The sequence below is a fragment of the Podarcis bocagei genome (genome assembly GCF_964188305.1).
Source record: "Podarcis bocagei genome assembly, chromosome: 5".
Classification (NCBI taxonomy): Eukaryota; Metazoa; Chordata; class Lepidosauria; order Squamata; family Lacertidae; genus Podarcis; species Podarcis bocagei.
In genome coordinates, this window is record NC_138129.1 from 3,711,933 (window position 1) to 3,727,270 (window position 15,338).

Sequence of the window (15,338 nt, forward strand, 5' to 3'; positions counted from 1 at the left end):
CCTCTTCCTCTTTGGCAATCACTTGTAGCTGAGTAAGATTGTCTTCCATAAATGCTATTTTAACAATGAGTCCGTAAGTGACTGTGGAGGCCAATTCTGGATCTACACGTCCTTCCACAGTGGGGACATTGGTTTCCGGGCAGGAGTTGATCACAGTGTGGATTTGCCAAGCATGCCTTCCTCCTAGCACATTTCTCCCTTGTGTCCTGAGTTTGAGTGTCTTCAAATCCCAGGACACCTTTGGTAAAGGCTGTTCTCCAACTGGAGCACTCACAGGCCAGTGTTTCCCAGTCGTCAGTGTTTATATTACATTTTTTTAGATTTGCCTTGAGACAGTCTTTCAACCTCTTTTGTTGACCACCAGCATTACGCTTTCCATGTTTAAGTTCGGAATAGAGTAGTTGCTTTGGAAGACGATCATCAGGCATCCGCACAACATGACCAGTCCAATGAAGTTGACATTGAAGAATCATTGCTTCAACACTGGTGATCTTTGCTTCTTCTGGTACACTGGTATTAGTTCACCTGTCTTCCCAAGTGGTGTGTAAAATTTTTCGGAGACACCGTTGATGGAATCTTTTGAGGAGTTGGAGATGGCGTTTATAAGTGGTCCACGTTTTACAAGCATATAGTAAGGTTGGTAGTACAATAGCTTTGTAAACAAGCATTTGGACCCCAAGAACTGGAAGGGACTCAGGACATCATCCAGACTGACCCCCCAAACTGACAACAGTGCAATATTAAGCATTTTAATGTATTGCACATTTGCAAATGTAGGGCCAACAGCATCTCCAGGTAGGCCTTCCTGAGCTGTCAGCTGTCAGTGTGTAGAACAAACTAAGCTAGATCAGACCCTCTGAGTGTCCCTATTTTTCAGGGAAAGGCCCAAATTTACAGAAGCCATCCCAGTTTCTGATTTGATCCCGGAATTTCCTCCTTTTCCTTAAAGGTAAAGGGACCCCTGACCATTAGGTCCAGTCGTGGCCGACTCTGGGGTTGCAGCGCTCATCTCGCTTTACTGGCCGAGGGAGCCGGCATACAGCTTCCGGGTCATGTGGCCAGCATGACTAAGCCGCTTCTGGCGAACCAGAGCAGCGCATGGAAACACCTTTTACCTTCCCACCAGAGTGGTACCTATTTATCTACTTGCACTTTGCTTTCGAACTGCTAGGTTGGCAGGAGCAGGGACCGAGCAACGGGAGCCGACCTTCTGATCGGCAAGTCCTAGGCTCTGTGGTTTAACCCACAGTACCACCCCTGTCCCCTTTGGTTCCTAGCAGTGGTTTAAAAATAATTTAAAAAGAGAACTTGTCTTTTGGCTCATCAGATCTGCAGACAAGGCAGCCCCTGTGCACTGACCATGCTTTTGCATGAGGAAGAAGAACTTTCTCGGGAAATTAAGACTTTTCCCCACAGTGCATAATTTGATTCAGGGGCCCTGCCAGCTCCTTTTTCCTATGGTGGCCACAAGTGTTCCAGTAAATATACCCTCAAAAAACTACAATGCCCAAGACAGGGGGGTAGGAGATGCTTGCTCAATTTTGGGTCCCCAATCTCTTTTTTTCCCTGATCTTTTAGATGTGGCAGCTATTAGGTGTTACGCTCCTGCCTAACGGCAGCCATTTTGTGACTGGCGCCCCCGGAGCCTTCTGAAGTTTCCAAATGGGTCCGTTGGCCCCAAAAAAAAGAAAAAAAAGAAAGGTGGGGAATTTAATTCTTTGCATTCACTGCCACACGATGAGATAATGGCCTCCACAGCTTTGTGACTTTAAAAGGGGATTAGGCCAAGGCTTCTCAAACTTTCTAACTCCAGGGGGCCTGTCTGAAAAGTCCAAAAATTACTGAGGTTCATCCCCCTCACAGAGCTATAATTCCCAGAATGGTTTAAAAGCCAATCTCTCTTCATAGCGAACTCTGGGAATTGTAGTTCTGTGAGGGGAATGGGGGGGTGTCTCTTAGCAAGTTTCACAAACTACAGCTCCCAAAATTCTTTGGGGAATACAACAGGGCTGTCTAAAGTGGTATCACAGAACTTTAAAAGTATGGCATGAAAGTTGCCTGAAATTGTCCCAGTTGGAAAGGGCGCATGTTGCACTTTTCTAAAAGAAAGAAGGAAATCTGTTTTTTAAATAATAATAATAATAATAATAATAATAATAATAATAATAATAATAATAATTTATTTATTCCCCAGCCACTCTGGGCAGCTTCCAACAAAACACTAAAATACAATAACCTATTAAACATTAAAAGCTTCCCTAAACAGGGCTGCCTTCAGATGTCTTCTAAAAGTTTGGTAGTTATTTTTCTCTTTGACATCTGATGGGAGGGCGTTCCACAGGGCGGGCGCCACCACCGAGAAGGCCCTCTGCCTGGTTCCCTGTAACTTGGCTTCTCGCAGTGAGGGAACCGCCAGAAGGCCCTCGGCACTGGACCTCAGTGTCCGGGCAGAACGATGGGGGTGGAGACGCTCCTTCAGATATACTGGACCAAGGCCGTTTAGGGCTTTAAAGGTCAGCACCAACACTTTGAATTGTGCTTGGAAACGTACTGGGAGCCAGTGTAGGTCTTTCAAGACTTGCATCAACACATTTTTCCACTTAAGCACCATTGCACAAGTATTTTTTAATTGGCAAAAGTGGGCAAAGTACAAATTATGAGATCGATTCGAATAAAATGGTGCTGACGAGACAGGGAATATTTTCAAGGTGTGCTGAAGTTGAGGAGTGACAGCAGGGGCTCACCGTCTGAAACATCAAAGCTGCCGAGTCACGCTAAAGCCGCCTGCATTTGCAGAGAGAATATGCAATCAAATCTTTTGGCCACTTAGATCGCACAATTTCAACCATATGTGGCTAGGGGCCGGCTGGTTGAAATTCTGCAAGTTAAATGCAAGCAAAGCCGAGAGCTTGAAAGCTCTTTCCACACCACGTAAGCCAAGCAGAAACAGCGTGGTATGAGCTCTTCAGCTCTCTGCCTTGCTTGGAGGGGGGGCGGGGTGGGGGGCAAAGCCCTGTTGGTGCACCAATTCTGGAGTGCTCTTGTGAGATCTTGATGGGCTCACATGAGCATCCCTGGCCTTCCGGAGCCCATGCGCTGAGCATCCCTTGGCCTCTAAGAGACCTCGTGCTCTGTTGGAGCAAAACCAACCACAATGGACATACTTCACCCACCAGGAGCGTTGTTAGGGGGTAGACCAGTGGAGATATGTCTATGACACACACAACACACTCTGCACAATTTGCTCAGAAGCATTCATGCATTATGCAATAGCTAATGCAAATTTGTGCCCTAGACCTATGTGCAATGCGCCTGACACTAGGAACCACGGTTTGTTTCCTCTGTGTGTTGAGGGGACAGGACAACCCACCATCAACTATGGTTTACTGTGACGTGCCATTTGGTCACAGAAGCAAACCAATATTTCATTTTATTTATGAGAGATGAAGAGAGATGATTTTCAAATATGCCAAAACTAAGGAAACAACAATAAGAATATTAGGTGCACATTCCACTCCAAACTCCTTGAAGACCCTGGGTGGAGATGTGGGCTCAGTTTTTTACCCCCCAAAGCAGCAGTGTTGGAGGAGGAAATTGTCTGGTTTCCATGTAACACTACACCGTGGTTTGACAAACTACAAGTTCATCATGAGTTGCCGCACAGACAATCAGACAAACAATGGCTTATTTATCCAAGGTTTGTTGTTGTTTTTCCAGTTGCTCCTGCAATTGAGGTGGTCTGGCCAAACAAACCTTGGTTCAGGAGGGGGTGTTGAGTTTAAGCATGATGACAAGCTGCAGTTAAAACAAACCAAGGTTCATAACCCAATAACAAGCCATGGTTTGTTGGAAACCATAGTTATACCTATGGACAAAGTTTGTGTGTGTGTGATTTTAATAAACCATAGTGGTGCTGTGGGTTAAACCACAGAGCCTAGGACTTGCTGATCAGAAGGTCGGTGGTTCAAATCCCCACAACGGGGTAAGCTCCCGCTGCTTGGTCCCTGCTCCTGCCAACCTAGCAGTGCGAAAGCACGTCAAAGTGCAAGTAGATAAATAGGTACCACTCTGGTGGGAAGGTAAACGGTGTTTCTGTGTGCTGCTCTGGTTCGCCAGAAGCGGCTTAGTCATGCTGGCCACATGGCCCGGAAGCTGTACGCCGGCTCCCTCGGCCAATAAGCAAGATGAGCGCCGCAACCCCAGCCGGCCATGACTGGACCTAATGGTCAGGGGTCCCTTTACCTTTTTAACAATCTGAGGCAGCCATGCCAATGGTTAGTCTTTCCTCACACAACTATTGGAAGAAAAATACAGGTACTTGTATCCCCCCACCAACTGGGTGAGCAGTGGATTGCAGCTTTTGCAGGGGGAGCGGGAGGTGTGTATAAACAACCAGAAGGACAGAGCTGGACACACACACACCCCGAGCTGCAATACAGACTAAAACAGACTCAAGATGCTAGATTTCCTCCATTGTTCCTTCCCTTAGAATATCTTTGCTGTGCCTCTAGAAACTATGATCTGCTGAAAAGCCTTAGGGCACCAGAGCTTGCGCGACTTAACTCCGGTTCAATTGCAGTGTACAGCACGTTCTCAGGTGCACACTGAATAGCATGGTTGAGGGCTATACATTTAGTTGAAAGGGTGAGTTGAGTCCTTGTGAAACTCCTTTCTTTCACCACCTGGCTACATATTCCAGCAGCCTTCTCCAACGTGGCGCCCTCCAGCCTCCAGATGTTTTGGATTGCAAGGTTCAGCTCCTGCCGCAACAGCCGCTGAAATTCAGTGGGGTGACTTATGAGCTATACAATGCAAACAACAGAGGGTTTTGGGGGGGGGGCATGTCCCCTACAAACCCCCTGAAAAAGGAGACGCCTGATCAAAGCACCCAGAGCCTTCGCAACAGTGGCGTAGCGTGGGGGGGGTGCAGGGGGGGCCGGCCGCACCGGGTGCAACATCTGGGGGTTAGGGTTAGGGTGCGCAAATCCACGGGTTAGGGGCGCAAATTACTTGCCTTGCCCCGGGTGCTGACAACCCACGCTACGCCACTGCTTCGCAACAGAGAAGTACCGAGGCTCACGACTACCCAGGTGAGCCGAAAGCGCAGGTGAGTGATGACTCGGGGAAAGAGGAAAACAAACTCTGCACATGCTCTAGAGAACGCTCTCCGCTGCCTTATCATTCCACAGGCTCCAGGGCCTTAAACACAGAGACAAGACTCCGGGTTAAGCATTCCTTATGCTTCCCTCCTACGACCCATCTCCTTCCTGCCATTGCCGAGGGAGGGGAGGCTCGCGGCTGCCCCCTGTCCCCGCCGTCCCTCCGCGGATTCACCTGCCTGCCGCCTTCCTACGTTCCCTCGACGGCGCGTTCTCAGCAGCCCGGCAGCTCCTGCGCGCTCGCTAGAGCCTCTTCGGGGGCCAGGGGCATCTCCAAAATGGCTCTCGCCTGTACGCAGTCCTCGGGGGGGGGGGACGCACCCCACAAAAATGCCCGGCAAGGGGAGAGGGAAAGGTCTCTGCCCCGTGCAGTTGCTGCAGCAAAGCAGGAAAACAGCAGTTGTTGCGCCTCCCCGACGGTTTCACGGTCCGCAGAAGCAGAAGCCAACGCGCCCGCGATGGGGAAGCCGCGCGCTTAAGAACCGCCCAGCCCCACGGCGGCCGCGCCTCTTTCCCAAAGGCCTCGCCCCCCAGGCTCCTCGTCCCCACCAGCCCTTCCACTTTTTAAAAAGAGAGCTCTCTCTCAGCAAATACTGTAGTTACCTTTCACTCTCGCAAGAGGCAAAGGGCGGTCACCCCTTCGGATGGAGACTAGGCAAATTCATGGCTAAATTGGATAGAAGCGTTTTCCTTCCTCTCTCCTCCTAACACTAGAACTCTTTAGCTCAGTCGGTGAAGCGTGAGACTCTCAATCTCAGGGTCGTGATGGCCGAAAGATTCTTGCGTTTTAGGGGGTTGGACTAGATGACCCTCAGGTTACCTCCTAACTCCTCCTCTTCTTCTTCTTCATCTTCATCTTCATCTTCATCTTCTTGTTTAGTCGTGTCCGACTCTTCGTGACCCCCTGGACCAGAGCACGCCAGGCACTCCTGTCTTCCACTGCCTTCCGCAGTTTGGACAAACCCATGTTGGTAGCTTCAAGAACACTGTCCAACCATCTCATCCTCTGTCGTCCCCTTCTCCTTGTGCCCTCCATCTTTCCCAGCATCGGGGTCTTTTCCAGGGAGTCTTCTCTTCTCATGAGGTGGCCAAAGTCTTGGAGCCTCAGCTTCAGGATCTGTCCTTCCAGTGAGCACTCAGGGCTGATTTCCTTCAGAATGGAGAGGTTAGAGGACGAGATGGCTGGACAGTGTTCTTGAAGCTACCAGCATGAGTTTGACCAAACTGCGGGAGGCAGTGGAAGACAGGAGTGCCTGGCATGCTCTGGTCCATGGAGTCACGAAGAGTCGGACACGACTAAATGACTAAACAACAACAACAAGCTCTTACTATGTTTTTGCCTTGCAATATGGAAATGTGAACCCTGCATAGATGTTCTCAAGAGGTTAAAGGGTTGCGGCAGGTGCAGGGGGGGGGAGATAGGGGAGGAGGGAACGGTGCTTTCCCTCCCGGGCAAGCAGCTTATTTCTCTGCTTGCCCTACTCCACAACTGGACCCCTGTCGTTACTTGCACTGCTCATATCCAAATCACAAACTACACGTTCAAATAAGGGTGCTGCCTTAACCAGACTTACTGGAATGTTAACTCCTGAAGAAACCAACAGGACTTCCTTCGGAGAAAATAAGCGCCAGATGTTTGTGTGGAATGTGCTGCTGTTCATCTTTCAGAAATGTGGGGTGGGGCTGCTATCCAAAATGCACTTTGCCCCTTCTGGTCCTGAATGGGTTAACTGTGCCCCTGAAGGACCAGGTGCGCGGCCTGGGAGTCATTCTGGACTCACAGCTGTCCATGGAGGCGCAGGTCAATTCTGTGTCCAGGGCAGCTGTCTACCAGCTCCATCTGGTACGCAGGATGAGACCCTACCTGCCCGCAGACTGTCTTGCCAGAAAGGTGCATGCTCTGGTTATCTCCCGCTTAGACTACTGCAATGCACTCTACGTGGGGCTACCTTTGAAGGTGACCCGGAAACTACAACTAATCCAGAATGCGGCAGCTAGACTGGTGACTGGGAGCGGCCGCCGAGACCACATAACACCGGTCTTGGCTCCCAGGACGTTTCCAAGCACAATTCAAAGTGTTGGTGCTGACCTTTGAAGCCCTAAACGGCCTCAGTCCAGTATACCGGAAGGAGCATCTCCACCCCCATTGTTCTGCCCAGACACTGAGGTCCAGCGCCGAGGGTCTTCTGGCGGTTCCCTCACTGCGAGAAGTCCCGTTACAGGCAACCAGGCAGAGGGCCTTCTCGGTGGTGGCACCTGCCCTGTGGAACGCCCTCCCACCAGATGTCAAAGAGAAGAACAACTACCAGACTTTTAGAAGACATCTGAAGGCAGCCCTGGTTAGGGAAGCTTTTAATGTTTGATGTATTACAGTATTTAATTTTTTTTGTTTTTGGAAGTCGCCCAGAGTGGCTGGGGAAGCCCAGCCACATGGGGGGGGTTATAAATAATAAATTATTATTATTGTTATTATTATTACTTCTGAACACCCCCAAATCACGTAGGATGAGGCCACCATTGGCTCCTAACTCCCTCCACTGCTCTTGCGGCCGCATCCTGCTCATGGCCTTACCTTTGGAGCATCAGATTCGCCACTCTGGGAGCAGGATGCTGTGCTAGACGGGCTACCTGTGGTCGGCCAATCCAGCCACCAAATACCCAGCTCAGTGTTGCAATTTTTGCTTTGTTAGTCACTTAAAACCAAAACGTCGCCATCTTTTTTCCCTCCAGAGTGTCAGCGGCTGGTGGGTGGGTTAATCACATTAGATTTCTTTTCTTTCTTTAATTGCCACAGTAACAATCTTCCAGGTTTGTTTGCAAATTCAGACTCTTTCCGTTTAGGATATTTTAATTTCATGTAGAGTCAGAATTGATAACTGTTTGTAGCATTTTAATAGTCTGCATTACAACCGTGTTTCCCAGTTTTTCAGTTCATTTATTTTCATTCATATTAAGTTCTTATATTACCTCTTGCTTCTTGTTTTCTGATTTATTTTGGGAAGTGTTTTGTTGTATATAAAGAAGCCTCTTATTACTGCCTTGCCGGCATCCTGTACCATATTTAAGTCTGTCCCTTTGCTTAAATTTATTTCAAAGTACCGTAGTCTTTTAGGACTTTCACCCCTTTCCCCTATAGCTCTGGCTTCTTTAATAATCCTTCATTTAATGACCATCTATATGTTGATTTCTGTTTTATTATTTATATGCCACCCACCTGACTGGATTTCCCCAGCTGCTCTGGGTGACTCACAACAAAATATTTAAATCACAATAAAACCTCAGACATTAAAAACTTCCCTGTACAGGGCTGCTTTCGGATGTCTCCTGGAAATAATAGAGTTGTTTATCTGTTTTACATTTAACAGGAGGGCATTCCACAGGGAGGGTGCGACTACGGAGAAAGCTCTCTGCCTGGCAACAATAATAATAATAAACATAATAAAAATTTATTATTTGTACCCCGCCCATCTGGCTGGGTTTCCCCAGCCACTGGGCGGCTTCCAACAAAGATTAAAAATACATTAAAATGTCACACATTAAAAACTTCCCTGAACAGGGCTACCTTCAGATATCTTCTGAATGTCAGGTACCGTATTTTTCGCTCCATTGGACGCACCAGACCATAGGAGGGGGAGAACAGGGAAAAAAATTTTTTTTCTTGTTCTCCCCCTCTAAAACAAGGTATGTTCAAGGTACATTCACCAGACCTTGTGGGGCTGGCGGTGGAGGGAAGCGCTGCTTTCCCCCACTGCCAGCCTCAAAGATCCCTGAAGCCTTTGGAGCGCAGCGCCCCGCTGCCCTGCAGAGGTTTGCGCGCAGCCGTCCCCAAGCTAGAGCAGCGAGACGGAGCACTCCGCAGTGCTCTGTCTTCCTGTTCTGGTTTGGGCTTAGCGGCGCAGCCTGCATGCGCTCTATAGGACGCACACACATTTACCCTTAATTTTTGGAGGGGAAAATGTGCGTCCTATAGAACGAAAAATACGGTAATTGTTTATCTCTTTGACATCTGATGAGAGGGCGTTCCACAGGGCAGGTGCCACTACCGAGAAGGCCCTCTGCCTGGTTCCCTGTAACCTCACTTCTCGCAGTGAGGGAACCGCCAGAAGGCCCTCAGCACTGGACCTCAGCGTCCGGGCAGAACGATGTGGGTGGAGACGCTCCTTCAGGTATACAGTGGTACCTTGGGTTACATACGCTTCAGGTTATAGACTCTGCTAACCCAGAAATAGTACCTCGTGTTAAGAACTTTGCTTCAGGATGAGAACAGAAATCGTGCAGCGGCTGCGCAATGGCAGCAGGAGGCCCCATTAGCTAAAGTGGTGCTTCAGGTTAAGAACAGTTTCAGGTTAAGAACGGACCTCCGGAACGAATTAAGTACTTAACACGAGGTACCACTGTACTGGACCGAGGCCCTTTAGGGCTTTAAAGGTCAGCACCAACACTTTGAATTGTGCTCGGAAACGTCCTGGGAACCAATGTAGGTCTTTCAAGAGCGGTGTTATGTGGTCTCGGCGGCCGCCCCTGGATCCCTGTAGCTTCATTTCCCGCAGTGAGGGAACCACCAGAAGGCCCTTGGAGCTGGACCTCGGTATCTGGGCTGAACGATGGGGGTGAAGATGCTCTTTCAGTCTATTTCTACTGCATAAATAAGCAACCTTTCACTCTCTGGGGAGAAGAAAAGAGGAAACATCCCTCTCTCCCCCCCCCCCGCACTTCCCTCTCTAGCTCAAAAAAGCATGACAACTCTGGAGCCCAACCCGCCCACCCCCGCCCACCCCCGCCCACGGGAGAGTCATGTTCTAGGGTCACCGAGGAAAGGAGCCTCGCTGGTGTGCTTCTCTGTTAAAAGTTTAAAACAGGAACATGCAGAAAATAGAGGGAGGAGGCCGCTGTTAAGGGCTGCTGCACTTTGAAGCAGAATTACTCTGGAGTAGCATTTTGAAGCTACAGCAAAGCCTGGGCTGCTTGCTGTCCTGCAGGACACCTCCCCACCAAAATGCATTTTCCAGGGCTCATTATTTGTTCCTTATGCGCTGATTATACCAAAATAAGCCCCAGGGTACGTGGTTGACAAAACAAAAAAGAAAAGACTAAGCAAATGAAAGAAACCACAAGCATCTCTCATCTAACACCATTTACAGAAAGGAAATGCACAAGCCGATCGCATTGAAAATAGTGTTATAGGTGGTGGGCTGGTCAGTCACGGGTCATAACCCGTGAGTCCCTTGCGCACCTGTGACCTGCCATTGTGAGTCTAGATTCTACAAGAGGAAGCACGGTGAATCGGTCATACTGGTTTTTTGGTAAGATAATGGCCTTAGCTAGTCAGTTAAGCACAGAGGGACGTTTACATGGCCAAAGAGGGAGTTCTGTTGCCATAGAGGCAAATGGACGGGACTTTTCACAACTCATTCTAGAATGGAGAGCAATAGGCCAAGAAGGAGCAATGTGTGAGGCTTGTGGTTGGTGCTGGAAGCTGGAGACGCAGAGGCTTGTCTTGCTCGGAGCTGAACCTTGCAAAGGACCTGCGACATAAACATTTCTTTTTTAACTGACTGAAACTCAGAATGTGGTTGAAGTATCGCACCGGTGCATAACGGCAGCTCCTGGCTGGGTGGCCGTCAACACGCCGTCTCAATGCAATTTTGCTTATATTTATGTAGCTACGAATGTTGCCATCTCTCCGGCTCAAGAGATAATGGAGTGCACCTCTGGGAGTGTTTGCTGCACCAACGTGATCTCCCCGGGTGCAAGCCTTGGCAGGGTGTCTGGAGCTCCTGGGCTGCCCAGACAACAAGACCTCCCCCCCTCAGCCTCGCTGCTGTGGCCCAAAGGATATATATTCATAGCTATGGGGGGCTAAGAATTCCTAGGGGGGGCAAAGAGGTAAGAGAGTTTCAAGGGCTGCTGGAGGTGTAAACCACAATCAAACTCTGAAAAGCTGGCATCCCTGGATGAAGTTCGTTAACATTGTTGAATTAATCAAACTAAGTAGTTTAAACGGACCCTCCCAGCAGGGCTGTCTTAAGATGGGTAGGCCTTTCGACAGCTTGCCAATCCCAGGTGCGCAGGAGGGCAGAGCTGGCCGGCTGCCTCAGCGCCTCGCTCGCTTGCAGCAGAAGAGCTGCAGCGCTCGGAGGGCTCTACTTTGCTTGGCAGCAGCTGTCGGCTCTTCCCAATACCTGGACTCCAAATCTCGGCCCCAGACTCTCGGCTTGTTGCCCCTGAAAGCCCGGTGCCTGGGTGCCCCACACCCCTAGCACCTATGGGTAAGATGGCCCTGCCTCCAAGTGTCCCTATTTTCCAGGGTCAGCCCCAGATTTACATAAGTCTTCCCATTTTCTGATTTGATCATGGAATGTCCCTCTTTTCCTTAAAAAGGTAAAGGGACCCCTGACCATTAGGTCCAGTCGTGGCCGACTCTGGGGTTGTGGCGCTCATCTCGCTTTATTGGCCGAGGGAGCCGGCGTACAGCTTCCGGTTCATGTGGCCAGCAGGACTAAGCTGCTTCTGGCGAAACAAAGCAGAGCACAAAAACGCCGTTTACCTTCCCGCCGGAGCGGTACCTATTTATCTACTTGCACTTTGATGTGCTTTCGAACTGCTGGGTTGGCAGGAGCAGGGACCGAGCAACGGGAGCTCACCTTGTCGCGGGGATTCGAACCACCGACCTTCTGATCGGCAAGTCCTAGGCTCTGTGGTTTAACCCACAGCGCCACCCGTGTCCCTCTTTAGCACTAAATCAGAGAAATGTTGGAAGGTATGGAGTTATGTGACCCGTGAACCAAGGAGATAAGTAACCATGCAAACTTTAGAAGACATCTTAGAAGGTAGCCCTGTATAGGGAAGTTTTTAATGTTTAATGTTTGATGTTATGTTTTCATATATGTTGGAAGCTGCCCAGAGTGGCTGGGGAAACCCAGTCAGATGGATGGGTTGTTGTTCTTGTTGTTATTATTATTGTTATTATTATTATTTTGAATAGGATGCCGCTATTTTCATCAGAGAAATGTTGGAGGGTATGGTGTAAATTGAATTTTGAATAAACAGGTAAGGGGCACTGTGTGAGAGATGAGTTTGGGATTCTATTATTTCAAGTTCCCACACTTCATAGCAGGACGGTGTGGGGGTCATCGTCTGAGAGCACCATGAGTCATTTTCCCCTCTTGACAAGGCACTGGCATGAGAAAGAAGGCACTTCTCCAATTTTGTTATTTTCTCAGTCCCTCCACGCCTCTGTGTGGTCACTGCCCTGATTACGACGGGCTGAAGAAGGTTCCCAACACAAACTGTGCCACTTCACTGATGTGAAGTAACTGCCCACTGGCCACAAGTATTTTTCTTTACAATCGTAGAATGGTAGAGTTGGAAGGTACCCCCAGAGATCATCCAGTCCAACTCCCAACAGATTATTAACAGAACAATAAAATATCAAACATTAAAAGCTTCCCTAAACAGGGCTGCCTTTAGCTCTTGAGTTTGTCTAAAAAATTGAGAGCCAGTCCAGTTGGACCAGAGTCATCCCTCTCGATTCCTAGAAGGGAAGTCACTCAAGAGGCTGTCTGCAAATCACACACAATTGTTTGTGGCTGCTTGGAGGTGAGTGAAAGGCATTTCACACATGCTCAGAGGTGCTCACTTGATTATTACAGTGGTGCCCCGCAAGACGAAATTAATTCGTTCCGCAAGTTTTGTCGTCTAGCGAATTTTTCGTCTTGCGAATCACGAAATCCCATAGGAATGCATTGAAAATCAATTAATGCGTTCCTATGGTCAAAAAAATTCCAAACAAAGCCAAATTTGGTACAACAACAGTTTATTAACTGCTCTTTAAAGTCACACATACTGTAAAGAGCAGTTCAAAAATTGAAGGGAAAATAAATTAACTTTATAAACAAAACATGTCTTTGTTTTTAGACAAAGGAAACAAAGTCGCGAGACGTTTTCATCTTGCGAAGCAAGCCCATAGGGAAATTCGTCTTGCGAGGCAAATCGAAAACGGAAAAACCTTTCGTCTAGCGAGTTTTTTGTCTTGCGAGGCATTCGTCTTGCGAGGTACCACTGTACTTCAGATAACGGAGCTGAGGCTCCTGGCATTGCAAAAGGTTTAAGAAACTGATTTGGACTTCTACGTCAATTTATAATTTATATTCCTCTTTTCCTCTGAGTAGCACACACGATTCTCCACCCTGACCCATTTTACCTTCACAAATTGCAACTGGTTCAAGGTTTCTCAGTGAAAGCTCAGTCCATGTGGTGCTTCCTTGAGATCTCTACCATGTTGCTACATGGGCAAACTAGGCTGAAATAGGTCCAGAATACTGTAATCCTTTCCCTACAAACACATCTGAAGCTGACAAGCCTCCATGGATTCAATGAACTTGCCCCCCCCACCTGAAATGTTTCTTTAAATCTATAGTTCTTTGTAGAAAGGTAAAGGTAAAGGGACCCCTGACCATTAGGTCCAGTCGTGGCCGACTCTGGGGTTGCGGCGCTCATCTCACTTTATTGGCCGAGGGAACCGGCGTACAGCTTCCGGGTCATGTGGCCAGCATGACTAAGCCGCTTCTGGCGAACCAGAGCAGCGCATGAAAACACCGTTTACCTTCCTGCCTATTTATCTACTTACTATCAGTTACTTTGACTTTACTGAATTGTACTGATTGTGTTGATGAAGGTGTTGTTGTTGTTGTTGTCTGCTTTATATGATATTGTGTTTGATATTACAGTGATCGCAGTGTTCTTCCAACTCTACAATTCGAGGGTTCTTGTCAGCCACTTGGGAAAGAGGAATGCAAATATTAAATCAACTCTACTCAATCTCATCTCAATTATGCGTGGGGCAAACGCAGGGCCATATTTTTATTAGCAGTTTTGGAATGTTGTCCAATTCTCTTCAACCTGCAAACATTGCATAGCTCTTGTTGTTGTTGTTTAGTCGTTTAGTCGTGTCCAACTCTTCGTGACCCCCTGGACCAGAGCACGCCAGGCCCTCCTGTCTTCCACTGCCTCCCACAGTTTGGTCAAACTCATGCTAGTAGCTTCGAGAACACTGTCCCACCATCTCGTCCTCTGTCGTCCCCTTCTTCTTGTGCCCTCCATCTTTCCCAACATCAGGGTCTTTCCCAGGGAGTCTTCTCTTCTCCTGAGGTGGCCAAAGTCTTGGAGCCTCGGCTTCATGATCTGTCCTTCCAGTGAGCTCTCAGGGCTGATTTCCTTCAGAATGGATAGGTTTGATCTTCTTGCGGTCCATGGGACTCTCAAGAGTCTCCTCCAGCACCATAATTCAAAAGCATCCATTCTTTGGCAATCAGCCTTCTTTATGGTCCAGCTCTCACTTCCATACATCACTACTGGGAAAACCATAGCTTTAACTATACGGACCCTTATCGGCAAGGCATAGCTCTTAAGTGGTAGTAACCTTTGTGAAACATGGACCACTTTTAAATGACAGCTCCAATTCCCAAAAGTTTCCATCACCGGTGTCTTCAAAAATGTTTACATATCACTTGGGAAGACAGCGAACTAATGTCAGTGTACTGGAAGAAGCAAAGATCACCAGTGTTGAAGCAATGATTCTTCAACGTCAACTTCGTTGGACTGGTCATGTTGTGTGGATGCCTGATTATCACCTTTCCAAAGCAATTACTCTATTCCAAACTTAAAAATGGAAAGCGTAATGCTGGTGGTCAACAAAAGAGGTTCAAAGACTCTTTCAGGGCAAATATTAAAAATTGTCGTATAAACACCGACGATTGGGAAACACTGGCCTGTGAGTGCTCCAGTTGGAGAACAGCCTTTACCACAGGTGTCATGGGCTTTGAAGATGCTCAAACTCAGGACGCAAGGGAGAAACGTGCTAAGAGGAAGGCACGCTTGGCAAATCCACACAGTGATCAGCTCCCGCATGGAAACCAATGTCCCCACTGTGGAAGGACGTGTGGATCCAGAATTGGCCTCCACAGTCACTGTTAAGACCATGTTCATGGAAGACAATTTTACTTGGCTACGAGTGATCACCAAAGAAGTACCAGTAACCTTTCACATGGGGTTTGGCTTGGTGTTGTGTTCATGCCCTGGGGATGTTGCTTTGGCGCTGCTAACACAGTGGTTTCTTTTTTTAAAGTTTTTTATTTATACAACAAGAAAAACAAAAAAACAAAAAACACAAATACCGAA

General features: G+C 48.2%; 1 protein-coding gene across 3 annotated transcripts in view; it reads right to left on the bottom strand.

The window, feature by feature from the left end:
- HCK (HCK proto-oncogene, Src family tyrosine kinase) overlaps nucleotides 1–5,585 on the bottom strand; it is a 32,924-nt gene extending 27,339 nt beyond the window's left edge. For 2 of the 3 annotated variants that reach the window (XM_081196266.1, XM_081196264.1), the window contains exon 1: nucleotides 5,071–5,164. In XM_081196266.1, coding sequence (XP_081052392.1) covers nucleotides 5,071–5,150 — 80 coding nt within the window. In that variant the 5' untranslated portion in view covers nucleotides 5,151–5,164. Of the gene's footprint in view, nucleotides 1–5,070; nucleotides 5,165–5,334 lie in introns of those variants that run through there. The other variant, XM_081196265.1, reaches the window with a different exon arrangement.
- Nucleotides 5,586–15,338: the final 9,753 nt, after the last annotated feature.